This window comes from Colossoma macropomum, unplaced genomic scaffold (genome assembly GCF_904425465.1).
Source record: "Colossoma macropomum unplaced genomic scaffold, Colossoma_macropomum, whole genome shotgun sequence".
Classification (NCBI taxonomy): domain Eukaryota; kingdom Metazoa; phylum Chordata; class Actinopteri; order Characiformes; family Serrasalmidae; genus Colossoma; species Colossoma macropomum.
The window spans coordinates 8,989,931-9,009,826 of record NW_023494798.1 but is presented as its reverse complement, the minus strand read 5'-3'; the positions used below and the strand labels follow the sequence as shown (position 1 = coordinate 9,009,826).

The 19,896-nt window shown below is 39.8% G+C and overlaps 1 protein-coding gene across 1 annotated transcript in view; it reads right to left on the bottom strand.

The window, feature by feature from the left end:
- LOC118818133 (von Willebrand factor A domain-containing protein 5A-like) overlaps window positions 1-17,415 on the bottom strand; it is a 29,891-nt gene extending 12,476 nt beyond the window's left edge. Inside the window, exons 1-14 of the mRNA XM_036585281.1 lie at window positions 17,358-17,415; window positions 16,108-16,162; window positions 13,431-13,633; window positions 9,628-9,856; window positions 9,327-9,490; window positions 9,120-9,234; window positions 6,061-6,209; window positions 4,879-4,967; window positions 4,607-4,751; window positions 3,540-3,619; window positions 3,344-3,458; window positions 3,062-3,220; window positions 1,454-1,557; window positions 982-1,208 (exon numbers count right to left, since the gene is read on the bottom strand). Of these exons, the coding sequence (XP_036441174.1) occupies window positions 982-1,208; window positions 1,454-1,557; window positions 3,062-3,220; window positions 3,344-3,458; window positions 3,540-3,619; window positions 4,607-4,751; window positions 4,879-4,967; window positions 6,061-6,209; window positions 9,120-9,234; window positions 9,327-9,490; window positions 9,628-9,856; window positions 13,431-13,633; window positions 16,108-16,162; window positions 17,358-17,408 (1,885 nt within the window). The 5' untranslated portion in view covers window positions 17,409-17,415. The remainder of the gene's footprint in view (window positions 1-981; window positions 1,209-1,453; window positions 1,558-3,061; window positions 3,221-3,343; window positions 3,459-3,539; window positions 3,620-4,606; window positions 4,752-4,878; window positions 4,968-6,060; window positions 6,210-9,119; window positions 9,235-9,326; window positions 9,491-9,627; window positions 9,857-13,430; window positions 13,634-16,107; window positions 16,163-17,357) is intronic.
- Window positions 17,416-19,896: the final 2,481 nt, after the last annotated feature.

Genomic DNA, 19,896 nt, shown 5'->3' with positions numbered 1-19,896 from the left:
ACCATACCAGTGCTCAGGTAGACTTCCCCTGGATCATTTTCAAGAAGTGGGAGAAACAAGAGGAGGAGGCTGATGAGCACTGTATACTGAGTACTGAGAAACAACACGACAGGTATGGACAAAATAAACCCTATAACTGGCTGCTCAATGGTACTGTCATTAGTATTGAATGGATTTGCATGTAGGCCTAATTTATCTTGTGACGTGTAAAGGTCTGAATTGTAAACTTACAATTTAAGAGGTCTGTTGCTACCTCCTGTACAGAAAAAAAAAAAACGTTATTAAAAGAATGCCATATGTAACTCCAGTGGACCCAGCTAAATTTTAGGGTAGAAAAACATAGAAAACAAACATGAACATATACCCACAAATGGTAACACTAGCGTGAAGTTTAATAAAGTAGCATTAGCTACGTTGAATTTGTACCCTATAGGTAGCAAGTCAATCGGCCTGTGTCTTTATATTTCATCATCTAAACTGTACATACTGCGCAGCCATTAATTACAAGTTATTCATTTTTTTGAGTATAGAAATAAAGTAGTATAGAAATAAACATATTTAACAGAAAATTACACAGCCGCCTCACCAAATAAATATATTATGAAATGTTTCAGTATTTTGTGTCCATCCTTTGCTTATATTACATTTCATTGATTTTTGGGAGACTTTCTCTTAGTTTTTCAACTAAATCTGTAGCGATATTTTTTCGCACCTCCAAAGCTCAGTTTTGGTTGTTTAGATATATATGGAATGAACATTGAGATTATCAACATCCATTTAATATATATCAATGTCCATTCATTATATATCAACATTTATTCAATATATATCAATGTTCATTCAATATTTCCTGTACTGTACTGTGAAAAATGTAGTTACATGCAATATGTGACTGCATTCCTGTGGATTTTGTCTGTTTCTTTATGCTGTGCAGCATGTGAGTTTTATAATAAAAAAATAATAAAACTAGAGTTATATTACCAACTTCTTGTCGCCTTGGTACTGGCACTGTCCTTCTCACCAGTGGTCCTTGTACCGGCTGTCCACTCCCCTTGTGGACGGCGAGAAAAGCAGTGAAAGAGCTGCTCACTCCTGCCTGCATGCTGAGCTCCACCACCTTTTCTCTTAAGTTCTCATTCTTCTTTTCTCTCTCCTCCATTTCCAGAGATTGGATCAAGGATCGAGCGGCCAGCCTGTGAATCCCCAGCCTTCACAAAGTATCAGCAATTAAAATGACAGTTTTTGGTCAAAAAGGCTTTGTCTTATATATCACTGCTGTCGGAAGAAAACCTTGTGTCTCCAATATCGTAACTTTACAGGAGAAAGAAAAAACTATTTTATTTTTAATGTAAGTCAGTGGAACCAGACTTTTTTTCATTTTGGTCCATTTCCTTTGGTGTGTGTGTGTGTGTGTGTGTGTGTGTGTGTGTGTGTGTGTTTGTTTATGTGTTACCCTGTGTCCTCAGCAGGTTTAAGGCAGAAGTTAAGCTGGTTTGTCACTGGTTGCTCTGCAAGACTATAATGCACAGTCACAGTTCCTTCATCATTCCCAGTGCTCTGAGAAAATTAGACAGAATAAAAAACTATTTTATTATTACACAATATTTATTTATTTATTTATTTATTTATTCATTCATTCATTCATTTATTATTTATTTTATTGTTTGTTTGGTTTGTATACCCCTGATCAATTTTCCACATCTATTTAAATTACAGACTCATACAAGTTTTTATTTTGACCATTTTCCACATTTTAAAATGTTTTGTTGATTTTATAAGTGAAAATATGTTAACACATTCCATACAGGCAACAACCTTAAATATGGAATTTTTGCACAATTTTAATTTATTTGCTGTGATTTACATACAATGCCACCCACAATTATAGGTACCCTTGGTAAACATGAGCAAAACAGACTGTAAAAACATTCTTTATTGCTGATCCTTTTTAACTTTCATTCAAAATGTTAAGAACAATGCAACCTTTATTTGAAGTGCAAAGATTAAAGGAAAAAAAAACTAAATCTTTAAATATTTTTTATTTTTAAAATCTGTGTGTGCCACAGTTGTTGGCACCCCTTCTTTGTACAGCCTCCCTTTGTAAAAATAAGAGCTCTAAGTTTTCTCCTATAATACTTAAAGACTGAAGAACACATGGTAAGAAATCTGAGACCACTCCTCCACACAGAACCTCTCCAGATCCTTCAGATTCCGAGGTCTACACTGGACTTTCCTCTTCAGCTCATCCCACAGGTTTCCTAAGTGGTTTAGGTCAGGGTCTGGGATGGCCATGGTAAAACCTTGATTCTGTGGTCAGTGAACCACTTTTGTGTTGATTTTGAGGCGTGTTTTGGATCATTATCCTGCTGGAAGTTTCAACCACAGCCCAGCTTAAGCTGCCTGGCTGAGGCAGTCAGGTTATGATTTTATTTCTGCTGGTACTTCCCTTTATCCAAACAAGTTGTTCAGGGCCTTTGGAAGAAAAACAGCCCAACAGTATCACAGATCCACCACCATAACTTCACAGTGGGGATGGGGTATTTTTCTGCATGGCTCTCTTTGTGTCTACGCCGAACTCACCTCTGGCGTTTGTTGTCAAAAAGTTTATTTTGGTCCTATCTGACCAAAGAACACTGTCCCAGTGAAAGTTACAGTAATGTCTGGCAAACTGTAGGTGCTTTAGTTTGTTGGTCCAGCACAGGTGCCACAGGACCACCAGGGAGCAGGTATTATTTGTGTTATGTGTCCGATCCACTCATACCAGCACAACACACACTTCCACATTAGTGTCACTGCAGTGCTGAGGATGACCCACCACCCAAATAAGACCTGCTCTGTGGTGGTCCTGCTGGGGTCCAAACCATAGAAAAACAGGGTAAAAGGGGGCTAACAAAGTATGCAGAGAAACAGATGGACTACAGTCTGTAACTGCAGAACTACAAAGTGCACCTATATAGTAAGTGGAGCTGATAAAATGGACAATGAGTGTAGAAACAAGGAGGTGGTCAAAATGAAGTGGCTGATCGCTTTGTAGTGATATTAATAGGCAGAGCTTTCTCACCTCTCCTGTGAGCTGGGCGTACAGCAGTGCCCTCTGACCCTGAAAGAGAACATTGAGGGGAGGAGACAAAGCAGTGACGGACACGCCCTCTGGAAGGGTCCATTTCACAGAGATGTCAACAACAGAGGGCTGCAGGGCGAGGCTGAGGGACTGCATCACCTGCAGAAAAGAGGAGACGGATCAGAATTATAGAGAAAGAAGGACAGATGATCTTCACTCTGCGCTTGTCTTTGTTTATATTCTACTAACAGTGTAAGCACACAGAGCCACGCCCAGTCTTACTTTGAGCTGCAGTCGGTCATTGCTTGTGATGAACTGGGCAAAGCCACGTCCTTCTCTGGCCATTCCAGTGATCAGTGCAGTGCTGGCTCCCTGACCAATGCCGAAGGTGAAGCACCTAAAAAAAAATGAACCAACATGACTATCTCCACAAAACAACAGACTGTGGTGTCATGTGTGCATGAGTGAATAAACTGACCTGTGGGATCTAGAGTGAGTTCTGACCAGGTCCAGGATGTCTTTGGTGTTGCAGACTCCTCCATCAGTGAAAACAAACACCTTGTAAGAGAGAATGAAAACTTTATATGGTGAGCACAAAAAAAACCTCCAACCCTCCTCCTCTTTTGGAGATCAAGACGTAAAATTCGGGTCATTCTACAGAAATGCCTGCTTTTCTATCTGTCCATAGGTGTCACTGGTGTTACTGATCCTCATTGGTGTTACACCTAGGAAAAATAACACCAGAGACATTTTTAATGAACAATGCATTTTACAAAATGGCTGCTACAGAGCATCAAACCACATGTTGTCAATCATGGAATATCTACTAAAATATGGAATTTAATCTATTTGTATTCTATTTTTTCACAGTTACCTCAGAATAAAGTCGGTCACACCAGTGACTTCAGCTAAAAGCTTCATATGAAATCATGAGCTAAATGGGAAAATCTCTGAAAGCTGAAAGACACAGTGGACTCACCATGTGCTTTTCTTCATAGATCCTCAGAAAACAGGTAAAAGGAAGTTGAGTGATGTCATCAGTGTGACTTTTATTTCAAAATAAGAGATTTTTTGTTACACAGTAACACCAGTGACACGACTCCTGGGGACCACAACTTTCATTATATATTTTATAATATTTATTTGCCATTTGTTTTCTTTATGTCATTTGATTTATACATTCCATAGTCGTGTATAGATTATTGTAGTTAAAATTGCAGAAAAATATGTTTTGTTTTTTTTTCTCAAAATATGGCCTCAGCCTTTACACATGACTGTGGGGATGAGCTCTTCTGTGGTGCTTGGAATTCTAGATAATTGATTTAAAAACCAATATTGCTAAATTGATGACTGAAGAAGATGTAATTGTTAAAGTAACATTGTTTTATTTTAAAAATGTAAATAAATTGCAACCCTAACATTTTTTCAGTGTAATATATCTGTAAACACTGGGGACACAAAAATGGACGTTTCTGTATAATGACCCATTTATTTAAGCTCAGATCATGCATTTCTGTGTTCTTCTTGGAATGAGGAGCACCGTACCTGTCTGGGATCATCTGGAAGGCAATCTTGACCATAGATGTGCTGCAGTGGTTTCAGAATCTCGGTACCACCCATGTCCGCCTCCATAGCCTCCACTTTCTTCATCGCCTCCTCCATCGTCTTCTGAGTGTATTCCACACTCTTACTGGAATGAAAACAAAGAATTGAATGAACTAATGAATCAGTGTGGTCAAGCCTCGTCAGTTATCAAAATAAATTTGTTAATGCCCTGTTCATGATCATGATGACCTATGTGATCACAGGGAACTCACAGGAAAAAGGACCGGAAGTCAGAGCCAAAGCCGTAGATGTTGAAGTAGCAGCCCAGTGGAAGACTCTTCAGCAGCAGGAGAAGAGTTTCCTGTTAAGAAACAAAGAGGTCAATAACAGCAACTTCAGCATCTCAAGGGAAGAAAATAGGCACTTAAGAAGAGTGGGTTTCCAGCAGTCGATCACTAATCTCACTTACCTACACATATCTATACTGACTGGCCACTATATTAGATATATCTACCTAATGTACACCGATCAGGCATAACATTACTTGTTTCTATGCTTATTGTCCATTTTATCAGCTCCACTTACTATATAGGTGCACTTTGTAGTTCTACAGTTACAGACTGTAGTCCATCTGTTTCTCTGCATACTTTGTTAGCCCCCTTTTACCCTGTTCTTCAGTGGTCAGGACCCCCATGGACCCTCACAGAGCAGATACTATTTGGGTGGTGGATCATTCTCAGCACTGCAGTAACACTGACGTGGTGGTGGTGTGTTAGTGTGTGTTGTGCTGGTGTGAGTGGATCAGACACAGCAGTGCTGCTGGAGTTTTTAAACACCTCAGTGTCACTGCTGGACTGAGAATAGTCCACCAACCAAAAATATCCAGCCAACAGCGTCCAGTGGCCACTGATGAAGGACTAGAGGATGACCAACACAAACTGTGCAGCAGCAGATGAGCTATCGTCTCTGACTCTACATCTACAAGATGGATCAATAAGACATATGTTTCTAAGAGAGACGTGGTGGTGGTGTGTTAGTGTGTGTTGTGCTGGTATGAGTGGATCAGACACAGCAGTGCTGCTGTGTCATTTTTTACATGTAACTATTTATAACTTATTAACAATTTATTAACTATTTACTAACTATTTAACTATTTATAAAAATATTTACTACTTAACTAATCAACATTGCAAAAAAGTACAGAAAACTGAGTTGGTAAATTTCTCTAGAATGCACTATTTCACATCAAACTACGCTGAATAACTTTGTTTACATCTCAATGACTGAATCATCTATAATTTTCCAGTTTTCCATTCCATTTGAGACTCTGAGGTTTCTCTAGATTGGCGATTTCTCAAGAATGACCCTTTAATTTTTTTTTTTTATGTTAAAAAATTTTATGTTTTATGTTTTTCATGTTTAATGCATGGTTTTAAAGTAATGGAAAGCTTTACCCGGGCGCTCCTGATGGAAGACCCGCTCATGCTACCAGACTGATCCATTACAAAAATGAACTCTCCACGTTTCCCAAACGAAGATGCCACCTCTGGAGGGAACTCTGGGTACAGACTAAGCATGGCCACCGAGTCGCCCATCAGAGAACCTGGAAAAGAGAATGTTTTTGAAGGCAGTCCATTAGGAGATTAATAGAGTATGTACAGTTGTGTCCCTATATTGCCTCTCTGTCTGCTCATTCTCCCTCCTCTCCTCTATAAGCACTGGCATCTTGGAGCTTCTTGAATGGAGGTATGGTGTGTGGATAATGGGGTAAAACCTGTATCAGATCAAACTAGTGCTTTCACTTACCTGGTTTTGTGTAAAAGAAAAAGGTTTTTGGTTTGCAGTCAAAACTAAACTTGTTAAATGGTTCAGATTTGTGCTGAACTGAAATATGGACGTAGGAGAAAAGGAAATTGGAGTCGTTTCACTAAGCACTTGTTAAACTCTTTAAAATCTAGGCTAAATCTGTAGATATCAATTTTAAGCTTTATTATTTCATAACTACTATATGATTTGTAAAACATTATGAAGTTAATTTGTGAATTATGCAGAGTTAGAAATTAAAGTTCAAAAAGACTAATTATAGACTAAATTATAATATTTTTTTCTTCTTTAGTATGAAGTATTTCCCAGTGAAACAGGATACTTGGGCAGGAAATAACTGTGGGCAGGACATATTTAATTGATTTGGTCACCGTAGATCATCACAGCTGTGATGTTATTGGCGATAACACACTTCTTGAGTGTTCTATTGCTTTTATACCACAGGTAAATAAATAAAGTAATAAATTAATAAACTGGGCCGTGAACGCGGCGTTTAATATGTTTTAATATTCACAGTTACTTCACCGAATTATAGTTCCTTAACAAGCAGCTTGTTTCTACGTCAGAGTAACGAGCTCCGCCCACTCACTGCACAGCTAGCAGTTCATTCTCCAGCTCCTTACACTAAATTCCGCAAACTGTCATCAGCACTGAGCAGCTTTTTTGGTTTTTATGGCTCAGTCTGATTTGGTCAGACTACTTGTTTGGCGAATGGTACTGGGTTCATTTCTGGCTGATTCCAGGTTGTTTAGCTGTTCTTCTGTCACAGCTGCCGACTGAAAAGCTGCTCAGTGGTGATGACAGTTTGGGAATTTAGTGTCGTCTCATCTTCAGAGTCTGACCAAATCGGCTGTCGGTCAAATGTGATCTTAAAAGTGTCCATTTTCTGTTTGTGGCAAAGTAGGTAGTAAAAACGTTCAAATGACTTGAGCGTCTCCTACAGCTGTCAATGTCATTGCTTAGCAACGGCATCTCAGCGGAGTGATACAGCGTTTGTGAAAAACCTGTGATGTTATGGTGAAATAACAGCACAGTTAGAACGCCTCTCAACCAATCAGCTTGCGTGGTCGGAACTAACTGTTGTATAGTATAGAATATAATACATGTTTTTTGCTTTTTTAAGATGTAGATGAGGCAAAGCGCTGGTTAGCAGGCTAGCATATTAGCATCCCCATTGTTCCTGCTTTCCTTACACTGTCACGACAAAGGCAACTTCAGGAAGTCTATTGTTAAAATCAACCTGTATATCAGTGTACCTACCTACAGAAAGACTCTGTGTGTGTGTGTGTGTGTGTGTGTGTGTGTGTGCGTGTGTGTGCACGTGTGTGCACGTTACTCCATCATCAGCCGACATGCCTTGTAGCCTCGCAGTGCGGCAGAAAACTTTAGAATACTGCCAGATACCTCACTGGTGCTAATATACTGCGTCAACATTTTCAGTGTAAACAAACTGAGATAACTAAAAAGCGATTATTTTACACCAGGTCCAAAACTGTCTGCTGACATTCATGTACATGCAGCCAGGAGCGAAGGTGACAAAGCTGTTTTCACTCAATGAAACATACTAAAATGATACGATTTTGGTTAGTACAATGTTTCCTGATCGCATTGGTGCACATTTTAAGGGCCCATATAACGGAAAACGGAATTTTCCACACTTTTTTTTAAATAAAAGAGTTTGATGTATATAAACATCACTAACATTTTAAAACCATTCACTCCTCAGTCCGTACAGTTCATATATGGAAGCTAAGCCCCAAAAACAGCCTGTGATGACACAAAAACCAACACATTTACATAGATGTGCTTATTCAGCCTGTGGCAGTTTAGCTTGCCAAAGGTAGCTTGCATGCTGAAGTTAGTTCAGACTAAACTGCTTTTTGCATGAGGCACAACACAAGTCAGCCCATCAGAACAAAGCTTATTTACATATATCAGTCTTAAAGGCACAGTAAGAAAAAAATGCTAAGGGATGAAGAGAGATTGGAAAATGGTTATGTAAAAATGTATTTTTTTGGACATAGAATGGCAAAAACTGTAGGATATGGGCCTATATATATATATATATATATATATATATATATATATATATATATATATATATATATATACATATATATATATATATTGTTACGACCCCTGGTCGTAATATACCTTTTATGTGCCTTCTGCTGGCATTTTGTGTTTTCCCTGTTGTGTACCCTTATGTGCAGGTACATGATTGGCCAGATGGGGGCGCACAAAGGTATAAGAGGTCGCTGAGCCACCGTCTTGACAGACGTTCAGGGCTCTTTCCCCTTTGACTCGACCTGGAAGAACACCTTGGGGAAAGTAGGGGACAGGTGCCATGTTGTTTTGGTTACCTTTTCTCCTGGTTAAGGTAGGGAGTTAGGGTAGCCTATATGTCTTTTGTTTCTTTTGATTTCAGTTGAGTTAAGAGTGAAATCATTAGTTGTTTTGTTTGTTATTTTGGTGAGTGCTCGTCCCTGAAGCCATCACCTCAACTTGTCTGAGCTTTGAAGAAGAAAAACCTGTCATTTTCTGGTTTAAATGGTGTCCGGTGTCTGTTCTGGCAGCTGGTCTGGGGAGAGAGCCCACTCTCACTCTCTGTTACAGCCTGACCCTAGACTGGGTCGTAACAATATATCTGCACTTACATCAACTAAAAGGATGAGCTAAAAACTCCTACCTGGTTTGGCGTTCGGAAGTCCTGCCTCCACTATGGCAGTGGGCTGATGGGCATCCTGGTAATAAAGCAATATCTCCACATCCCTGTCGAACTTGTGTCCTGGAGAGAGACTTACCTGCATCCAGAAAATTGGAGTGTCTTAACGCTCTGAATCATCTGCTAACCCAGATGGGTGTTTTTCCTTCCTTTTTTTCAGTGCACACTCACCTTTGCCTGAGTCTGAGCTGTGTTGAGGTAGATCAGTGGTTCCAGAGAGCAGCTGGACTCTACTTTAGAAATGGGGATGGGAGAGATGATGTGGACACTAAGGGACAGAGTATAAGACACCTTACTTGCAGGAACAGATGCCACCTCGGGCACATTACTTGCATCTGAGAGAGAGAGAGAGAGATGAATGAAAACAACCACATTAAACAGGACAAAGCAAAGAGGACTGGAAACAAAAAGATCAGAGTGGTCACTTCCATTGAAACACACAGAAAACTGGTCATAAGTATTATCAGTTTGCCGAAGTTGCTGGGTGCATATCGTGGGTTGAGCACTGCTGGCAGACAGAAGCGCAGACCATCATCCGCCTGCACAGCCAGCTCAATGACGTAGATGAGAGTCACAGCAGCACTTTCTTTAGGAGGCAGGTTCCCCACAGCCAGCCGGAAAATATCTGGGCTTGCATCGCTCTCCTCCAATAGAAATGCCCGTTGCCCCGAACTTATCGCATCATCATAGTCCTCACGTGCCTGACCAATGGAAAACGCAAAATGTATGATGTAAATATTAATATGAGAAAGCTAAGGTAGCAAGTAAGGCAAGGTAATCTGTAATCAATGCAGCTTCTGTGGGGCTTAGTACACAAACACTTACTTATGAATTTTAAATACCCCTAAAGACATAAATTAAAACACAACAGTCATTAAGGGTGTGAAGACTTATGAAAATCCATGATTCTGCAAATTGTAAACACCACCTTACTACCACCATTTCTAGTTCAGTGCGAGGTATTGCTACTTGTTCCAAGAGCTACTGAGCGTTATTATTCTGATTATTGTGATTTTTCCGGTTCAGACTCTGTTTTGTTGTTTTGACTTTTGCTGTTTTTTGCCTTTGCCCTTTGGACTTTGTTTGCCTTGTTATGTTTGTCTTTTTGTGTCTCTTATCTTTGTTGGATTCGACCTTTGCCTGTTCTCTGACCATGTTTTTGGATTACGACTCAAACATTAAAGCCTCACTCTCCTTTTTTAAACCGCGAGCGTCTGAGTTATTCTGCCTCGTTACAACTGGTTTATTTGCTCAGATTTGAGCGTTTATTCTCTCAGCTTGCGTCAGTGATGCTTCAGTGAGCCAGAATGAAACTGTGTGGTTGTGTGTAAAGCTGTTCATGCAACTTCCCACAACCTTTGTCTGCACTGGCTTCACACGGTCTCTTGCAGCTCTTACTGGCACCTGGCACACGCTGTCATCAGCATCTTTTTGTATGCTGGATCATGATCACTTCTTCCGGTTGTACCGAGAAAGCCTGTGTTTTCAACTGAATAATGTGAACTCTTCAATATTCCAGATAGCAAGAGTATTTTGGTCCACTGGCTTGGTATGGTTGGCATCCCATTGAATGTCACTACTCCACCCTCGGTCCACCCAGATTATTGTCCTGCATGCAAAATCTAGCAATCTCCAAAAAAAAAAAAACCTGATTTTAAATGTAGCCTTTCATTTTGGAAAATAAGCAAGAAAAGACTAATATTACAAACAACTGAGACAAAAATATATAAATGTCAGGAGGCAGAATAACGCAGACGCTCACGGTTAAAAAAAGAGAGTGAGTCTTTAATGTTTGAATCGTAATCCGAAGCCGTGGTCAAAAAACAGGCAATGGTCGAATCCAGCAAAGTCAAAAGACACAAAAAGACAAACATAACAAGGCAATCAAAGTCCAATGGGCAAAGATAAAAGTCAAAACAGAGTCAAAAACCGGAAGAATCACAATATAAAAACCCGCTCAGTGGCTCTTGAACAAGAAGCAATACCTCACAACGAACTAGACTAAAAGCCCGGGCCTTATACTAAACTAATTATGTCAGAACAGGTGTAACCAGTTAATACTCAGGCGACAGAGAGCAGTGATTGGAGCAAGAAGGAGGACTGAGGACCATGTGATCCCCGTGGGGATTCTGGGAATTGGAGTCCCTAGAGGCCTCTGAGCCTGAGGGATGTGTGACAATAAATCTAAAAAGATTTTGTTGAAAGTGTTTTTGCTGACAATGTGCTAAGTTGAAAGTATTTACTAAACTAATTTAAGGATAACAAAAGAAAGAAATGAAGGAAAAAATAAATAAATTAGACGATGAGTGATAAAAAAGTGTCATTATATCTCACACTCTGCTTAATCACCGCATGGGCCGCCCGTAAAATGCTGAGCAAAAACCCAGTGGGCTGCCAGCTTTGCTGCCAGTGGTCAAAACAGTGGCCCACTATCCTCTTGCTATCTGGGATGATAATACATTTTATACAAATATCACCTCTATGGCCATAACAACAAAGCAATATACAGACTTTTGTCATGTTAGCACCAGTCAAAGAATTTCACTCGCTCAGATTTGAGGTTTTATCCTCTAAACTTGATTCAGTGCAGCATCAGTGAGTGGTGGTTTAGCTCCTGTCTAAGCTAACATTAGACCCGGTGGCTAACAAGGATATTGATTAAGACTAGCTTAAGCTAACAGCTTCACAAACAAAAACACAGGTTATCTTTATTCTCTAAACCTGCATGACTGAGGCTTCACTGAGCCAAAATGAGACTGTGCGGGTGTGTGCAAAGCTGTTTAGGCCTTCTTGCTAAGCTAACACTAGCTTGTTGTGCTCATGTCTAACAGTGTGGCTGCTGAACCACACGTTTGCTGCTGCTGTAGGACATGAGGGCTGAGGCAACAGATGGAAAAGCATCAAGTTCTCTCTCATTCTCAGATCAAGTACACATGTTATCCTTCACGAAAGCCAGCTGACCCTGGTTTAGCATCAGCAGTGCAGGCTCAGGCCACTTCTCACAGCTCTCGTCAGTGCTTGTGGCTCCGGTGCTGGCCTCTTGCCACCTCCTGCAGCTCTCATCGCACATCCACTCATTAGCATATGTTAGTACATTGGTCTGTGATAGGTTCAAATTCATTTGTGACGTACAAAACTAAGGCTACGTTCACACAGCAGGTAAAAGTGGCCCAAATCTGATTTTCTCACCAAATCCGATTTTTTTGTTTGGCTGTTCACACTGTCTTTTAAACGTGATCTGTATGAGCTTGACGCTGCTTCACATGGCTCATCCAGAGGTAAACAATCACGACTGCCAACGAACGCCAGTCGCTCCTGGAGGATCAGCTTCATCTTCACCAGCATCACAGGAGCCATCATGAAGCTTCACTGACTGACAGGTGGGCTCATCACCCAGAATGTGTTCAAGCCATAAAAAGGGCGCGGACTTCTTTGCATCGCGTCCTCGGATTCTTTAAATGTTGCTTTCAGACTTTTCACTGTTCTTTGATGCTGCAGCCTCGTTCTCCTACAGCCACGTTTGGACATTTCTGAATACGGAGGGTTTTGGATGAGTCTCTAATCATTTTTTAACAGAAATATCACCTCAAATGTTTATGAGTCTCAGCAATGCGAAATGATGACGAATGTCGAGTTGGATTGACGTAAAAAACGCATGAATTCCGGTCTGGTTGTTCAGACTGAGCTGCATTGCCGCAGATCGGATACGGATCAGATTTCAGTACCACAAAAGTAAGCGTCTCAAATTGGAATTGAAAATGTCATATTCAGTGTGTTCATCTGTTCACACTGACACAAAGACACACATCTGTGTCACATATGAAGAAAAAAATCTATGCTATTCTAAGCTGCTATTTAACATTTTTTTCAGATGTACTGAGACAGCCTGTGTTTCAGTGAAAAAAATGTGAACGCTGAGCTATGCCAACACATCGGACACATATATTTATATAACAAAAATCTATATCACCATACCAGACTATACCCAAACATAACCATACCAGATAGTCTATTTAACCATACAAAACCTTTAAAGAGAAGTTAATTATTAAAACATAATTAATCTCTTAGACAAAAGAGAGGCTGATCAATGTCTTAGGAGAACAGTGGAGATTAAAATCAGCTCTCATTCTCATTGTACACTAACAGTCTGCTGAAAGAGTGTGATAGAGAGTAGAGCTGTATAAGAAAACCATGAGATCTTGCACTTTATTTATTGAAATATTATTCAGCTGAGACTGGGATGACATGAGTTAGGCACAAAAGATCGCCCACCTTCTGTTTCTCCTGCACCTCGGCCACCACCTCCTGGTCGGCGATCTTGGCACTGAAGTGACAGAGAGCTGCTTCTGCAGGTAACGGGAACACAAACAGGGCCTCCAATGGAAGTTCCTCCTCATTCACATACTGCAGGGTGGACGTTACCGTGGCAACATGCCCCTTCACCTGCACCTCCACCTCCACACTCTTCAGAGGAACTTGGGCAAAAGAAAAAAGCAGAAATAATGTAAGTAAAATAAAGTATATATATATCGCTGCTGTCGGGAAAAAACTTAGTATCTTCATTTTTGATGTTTTTCAGTTTTTGAAATAATTTGAAAACACCTGTGGTCCTTGAATGTTTCACATCACCAAACAAATTTAAATATTAGACAAAGATAACACAAGTAAACACAAAATGCAGTTTATAAATACATACATACATACATACATATCCTGCCTTCCGACCAATGACAGCTGGGATAGGCTCCAGCCCCCACCGCGACCCAGAAGGATAAGCAGTTTAGATGATGTATGTAGTTTATAAATGAAGGTCTTTATTATTAAGGGAAAAAGAAATCCACTTAAACATAAATTAACTGTGGTTTATCACATCTTTGGAAAGCTGAGTTCAATTTCCCTAGCCACACCCAGGCCTGATTACTGCCACACCTGTTCTCAATCAAGAAATCACTTAATTAGGACCTGCCTGACAAAGTGAAGTAGACCAAAAGATCCTCAAAAGCTAGACATCGTGCTGTGATCCAAAGAAATTCAGGAACAAATGAGAAACAAAGTAATTGAGATCTATCAGTCTGGAAAAGGTTATAAAGCCATTTCTAAAGCTTTGGGACTCCAGCGAACCACAGTGAGAGCCATTATCCACAAATGGCAAAAACATGGAACAGTGGTGAACCTTCCCAGGAGTGGCCGACCGACTAAAATTACCCCAAGCGCGCAGCGAAGACTCATCCAAGAGGTCACAAAAGACCCCACAACAACATCCAAAGAACTGCAGGCCTCACTTGCCTCAGTTAAGGTCAGTGTTCATGACTCCACCATAAGAAAGAGTCATGGCAGAGTTCCAAGACGAAAACCACGGCTGAGTAAAAAGAACATAAAGGCTCGTCTCAGTTTTGCCAGAAAAAATCTTGGTGATCCCCAAGACTTTTGGGAGAATACTCTGCAGACTGACGAGACAAAAGTTGAACTTTTTGGAAGGTGTATGTCCCATTACATCTGGCGTAGAAGTAACACAGCATTTCAGAAAAGGAACATCATACCAACAGTAAAATATGGTGGTGGTAGTGTGATGGTCTGGGGCTGTTTTGCTGCTTCAGGACCTGGAAGACTTGCTGTGGTAAATGGAACCATGAATTCTGCTGTCTGCCAAAAAATCCTGAAGGAGAATGTTCGGCCATGTGTTTGTGACCTCAAGCTGAAGCGCACTTGGGTTCTGCAGCAGGACCATGATCCAAAACACACCAGCAAGTCCACCTCTGAATGGCTTAAGAAAAACAAAATGAAGACTTTGGAGCGGCCTAGTCAAAGTCCTGACCTGAATCCGATTGAGATGCTGTGGCACGACCTTAAAAAGGCAGTTCATGCTTGAAAACCCTCCAATGTGGCTGAATTACAACAATTCTGCAAAGATGAGTGGCCAAAATTCCTCCACAGCGCTGTAAAAGACTCATTGCCAGTTATCACAAACGCTTGATTGCAGTTGTTGCTGCTAAGGGTGGCCCAACCAGTTATCAGGTTTAGGGGGCAATGACTTTTTCACACAGGGCCCTGTAGGTTTGGATTTCTTTTTCCCTTAATAATAAAGACCTTCATTTATAAAGTGCATTTTGTGTTTACTTGTGTTATCTTTGTCTAATATTTAAATTTGTTTGGTGATGCAAAAGAATAAGAAATCAGGAAGGGGCAAACACTTTTTCACACCACTGTATATAAATATAAGACAGAAAACAGAGGACAAAACAACTTTCTTATGTGTGGAAAGTACCAGACCACACATTCCTGTTTTTGACCACTACCACTTACAAGTAAAACAATCATGAAATCAGGGCACTGTAAACTACTTTACTGTGACAATATATACACAATATGTATGCATGAAAAAAGGACATAAATCAAAGTTACAAAATCTACAAAAGTTACAAAAGAAATCATGCAAATGTATTGCCTTGAAAAAAATAAGTAAAGCTGCTTAACAGGTTCAAGTTTAATCAACTTATATATACTGCAGCAAGTAAGGTTAACCAAAACAGCCCAGTGATTATTAATGGTTTCCACTGAGCTGGCAATACCTTACCTTGTCAATTTCTGCTTAATCTTAGATTCGTATGGTTAACGTGAATCAAATACTTTATTTGAGAGTTAAATCTTGGGAAAACTGCTAAGAATGCTGGGAAGCTTTTCGTGCACAAGACTCCTCAGTCTGTAGGACTTATCTAAATCAACTGATCTTAACTAGATTTACCTCGGTAACTAAGGATTATACAAGAAATAGTGTGTTACTAGACTTGCATTAGTAATTTTAACAAATTAGTAAACCTAAAACAACGATAGTTGTTGCAGTTATATTTTATAGTGTATCAACCTGCACAAGTTCAAGTAAGTATCCATCACAAATAGGAGTTATAAACGTAATAAGATCTTATTTGTTGTTGAAATAAAATGAGAATACCTTGCTGGCCTTTCTCAGTTATTAGTCCACAGCTGTTCGCTTTTAAGGGAGCCTGCTGAGCAAGAAAGCATGTCAGAAAGAAACAAAGACTAAATGAACTCTGATATAGATACATTTCTCCAACACTGATGTCATTAACTTGCTAGGTAAGGTTATGATGGTGGTGAACGATGGTTAACGATAACAATAATAATATAATGACCAGAAATTCTGCTATAGTTGAAAAAAAACTTAAGACAGAATTTGACTGAGCTGATCTATAGCAGAAGGTTCTTTTGTGGGCTTTGGTTAAGGAGGCTTTAATTAACATATTCATATTGTGTCATTTACAAAAATAACAAGGGTTCAAGTAAACAAAGATGAAATTACTACTCAGGTTTTACTCCATTCCTTTAATACATTTTAAGTGTAACATTTCAGAACAATGTTTTCAAGTAAAGTTGGTTTACGCTTTAATTAGCTGCTTTTAATCAAATCCTTTTAGTACTTAGCAGCGAAAGTCATTAAAACTGGTCAACAATAAATAAAATTTGATCAAGACTGTTCAGTATAAAACATCAGTAAACTGCCTACCAATTCACAGTGTATCACACACAAGCTTAAAGTATTTAAAAGGATTTTAAAGTACAAAGCATTGCGTTCTCATTTTGCATTTGGCTGAATTACCTTTTAAAATTTCAGTAAACTAAGTCATTCAGAATACAAACTATGTAAAGTAATTTAAAGTGTTATACTGTGAAATGGTACATCTCACAAATGTATCCATTCAGATACAGTGGTGATAGGAACCAAGGGTCATGATGTCTACAACACAAATAAAGCCATTTTATTTACTTTATGTACTCTTTTGAGTTTAATAGGTAATGTTGATGATGGTAAAATAGTGGTAAATCTGAAAAAAATTCCCATGCATGTACTCCTCCACCATGAATAGATTTTAAAATATGTCTTAGGACAGTAAACAATGCCTCAGACATTAGACCGCGTGTGTTTAAGCATTTAATGTAATAGCTTTTTGTAAGGGAGCTTTTAGAGGCATTAAACTCTTCAGATATTCGGTCATCTTTACCGCAACTGTGGACAAATCTGATGCTGTAAGTAAATTACTTAAATCTTAGAGTCTGTCGACGCCCTTTAAAAAGCTGCCCGTTGAATCACTCTACTGGTCACCACCATCTCACTGTTGCACTGTCACAAACGAAGATAAAAGACTAAGTTTATAATAAAGTAAATAAAGTGTCCATTCTTACATATGTTGGGTTTATTCTGGCTTTGCTTGGTTGAGAATTTTTAGCCCCCATCTCTCCAGCAGCTGTGTCAGTCTGATCTGACTGCAGCGTTCTTTCCTTGATGTAATGTGAGGGGGCGGTGCTGCTACACTCAATTCCAGTAACCATACAAATCACTGTGGGTATTCAGTCATGAATCTGAATCTTTTAATCATATTATGTACCGTAGACGATGAAAAGCAAAAGTTCTTTGCTGTTTTATGTTGAGAAACGTTATTGTTGCGCAGTCTTTCACAGAGTTTACATTCTGCACAGCGTCCCGACTTTTTTGGAAATGGGGTTGTACTTTTCACCTGGGAAAAGCACATTTAAGGTACACAATTGGACCTTAAAACCACTGTTGTACCTTTTGAGGGCACTTTTACATTGAATGAAAAGTATATCTGCACAGAACCTTTATTTCTAACAGTGCATGTACGTTTATTTAATCCTAATACAAAGGCTTTCTAATTTAGGTATTAGGATACTGTTTTTCACTGGAGAGATCACCAGGAATTAATTCCCCTAATAGTGCACACAAGAGAACCTTTAATGGTGTTTGTGTTAGGATATTAGTCTTGGTATTAATATTATCAGATCCAAAAGATAATTCGTGCTATCGTCCTCTACATTTTGGCAGCTGTTAGCTGTTGCAAAGGCTGGCACCTACTGCTAGGATGCAAGTGGAAGAATACATAAAGGGGTTTTAAAACTGGGGTTAGAGGCTTCTCAGCCAATCACGTTGGGAGCTGTGGTACAATTTTGGAGAGAAACAGAACCGAGTTTCTGTCATCTCTTGTGGTTTACACACACACGTCCTGTTTCTCGGGGAAACTAAAGAAGCTTAAGAAGAAACATAGTGATGGTTAAGTGCAGTGTGAAATGAGTTGTTACCACATGTACTTTCCACTATTCCATGCTGTTGCACTTATGAAAAAATAAAGGAAAATAACACCAGTGGTGGACAGTAATGAAGTAAATGTAATTCATTACTGTACTGAAGTAGTTTTTTGTGTATCTGTACTTTACTGAAGTATTTCCATTTTTGGTGACTTTTTACTTTCACTCCGCTACATTTCAAAGTCAAATATCTTACTTTTTACTCCACTACATTATGAGAAATCTGTCATTCCTTTTGGCTTACACTGTATTGCCAGAAGTATTCACTCACCCATCCAAATCATTGAATTCAGGTGTACCAATCACTTCCATGGCCACAGGTGTATAAACCAAGCACCTAGGCCTGCAGACTGCTTCTACAAACATTAGTGAAAGAATGGGTCGCTCTCAGGAGCTCAGTGTGAACTCCAGCGTGGTACCGTGATAGGATGCCACCTGTGCAACAAGTCCAGTCGTGAAATTTCCTCACTACTAAATATTCCACAGTCAACTGTCAGTGGTGTTATAACAAAGTGGAAGCGATTGGGAACGACAGCAACTCAACCACAAAGTGGTCGACCACGTAAAATGACAGAGTGGGGTCAGCGGATGCTGAGGTGCATAGGTCGACAACTTTCTGCAGAGTCAATCACTACAGACCTCCAAACTTCATGTGGCCTTCAGATTGGCTCAAGAACAGTGTAGAGAGCTTCATGGAATGGGTTTCCATGGCCGAGCAGCTGCATTCAAGCCTTACATCACCAAGCACAATGCAAAGCATCGAATGCAGTGGTGTAAAGCGCCACTGGACTCTAGAGCAGTGGAGACGTGTTCTCTGGATTGATGAATCACGCTTCTCCGTCTGGCAATCCGATTGATGAGTCTGGGTTTGGCGGTTGCCAGGAGAACGGTACTTGTCTGACTGCATTGTGCCAAGTGTAAAGTTTGATGGAGGGGGGATTATGGTGTGGGGTTGTTTTTCAGGAGTTGGGCTCGGCCCCTTAGTTCCAGTGAAAGGAACTCTTAATGCTTCAGCACCAAGAGATTTTGGACAATTTCATGCTCCCAACATTGTGGGAACAGTTTGGGGAGTTTGGCCCCTTCCTGTTCCAACATGACTGCGCACCAGTGCACAAAGCAAGGTCTATAAAGACATGGATGAGCGAGTTTGGTGTGGAAGAACTTGAACTTGTCCTGACCTCAACCCGATAGAACACCTCTGGGATGAATTAGAGCGGAGACTGCGAGCCAGGCCTTCTCATCCAGCATCAGTGTCTGACCTCACAAATGTGCTTCTGGAAGAATGGTCAAAAATTCCCTTAAACACTCCTTAACCTTGTGGAAAGCCTTCCCAGAAGAGTGGAAGCTGTTATAGCTGCAAAGGGTGGGCCGACATCATATTAAACCCTATGGATTAAGAGTGGAATGTCACTCAAGTTCATACAGACTATTGAGCTTCTGAAGTCTTGTATCAAGCAAGAGTGAGCAAAAATTACATGTGCAAAACTGCAACATTTAGTATACTCAGCTCCCAAGAGATTGAAAAGTGTAATCAAAAAAGTTTTGTCAGTTAAATAAAGAAAATGAAAAAAAAAAAAAATCACAGATTCTTGTTTATATTACATTTTACAAAAAGTTAACT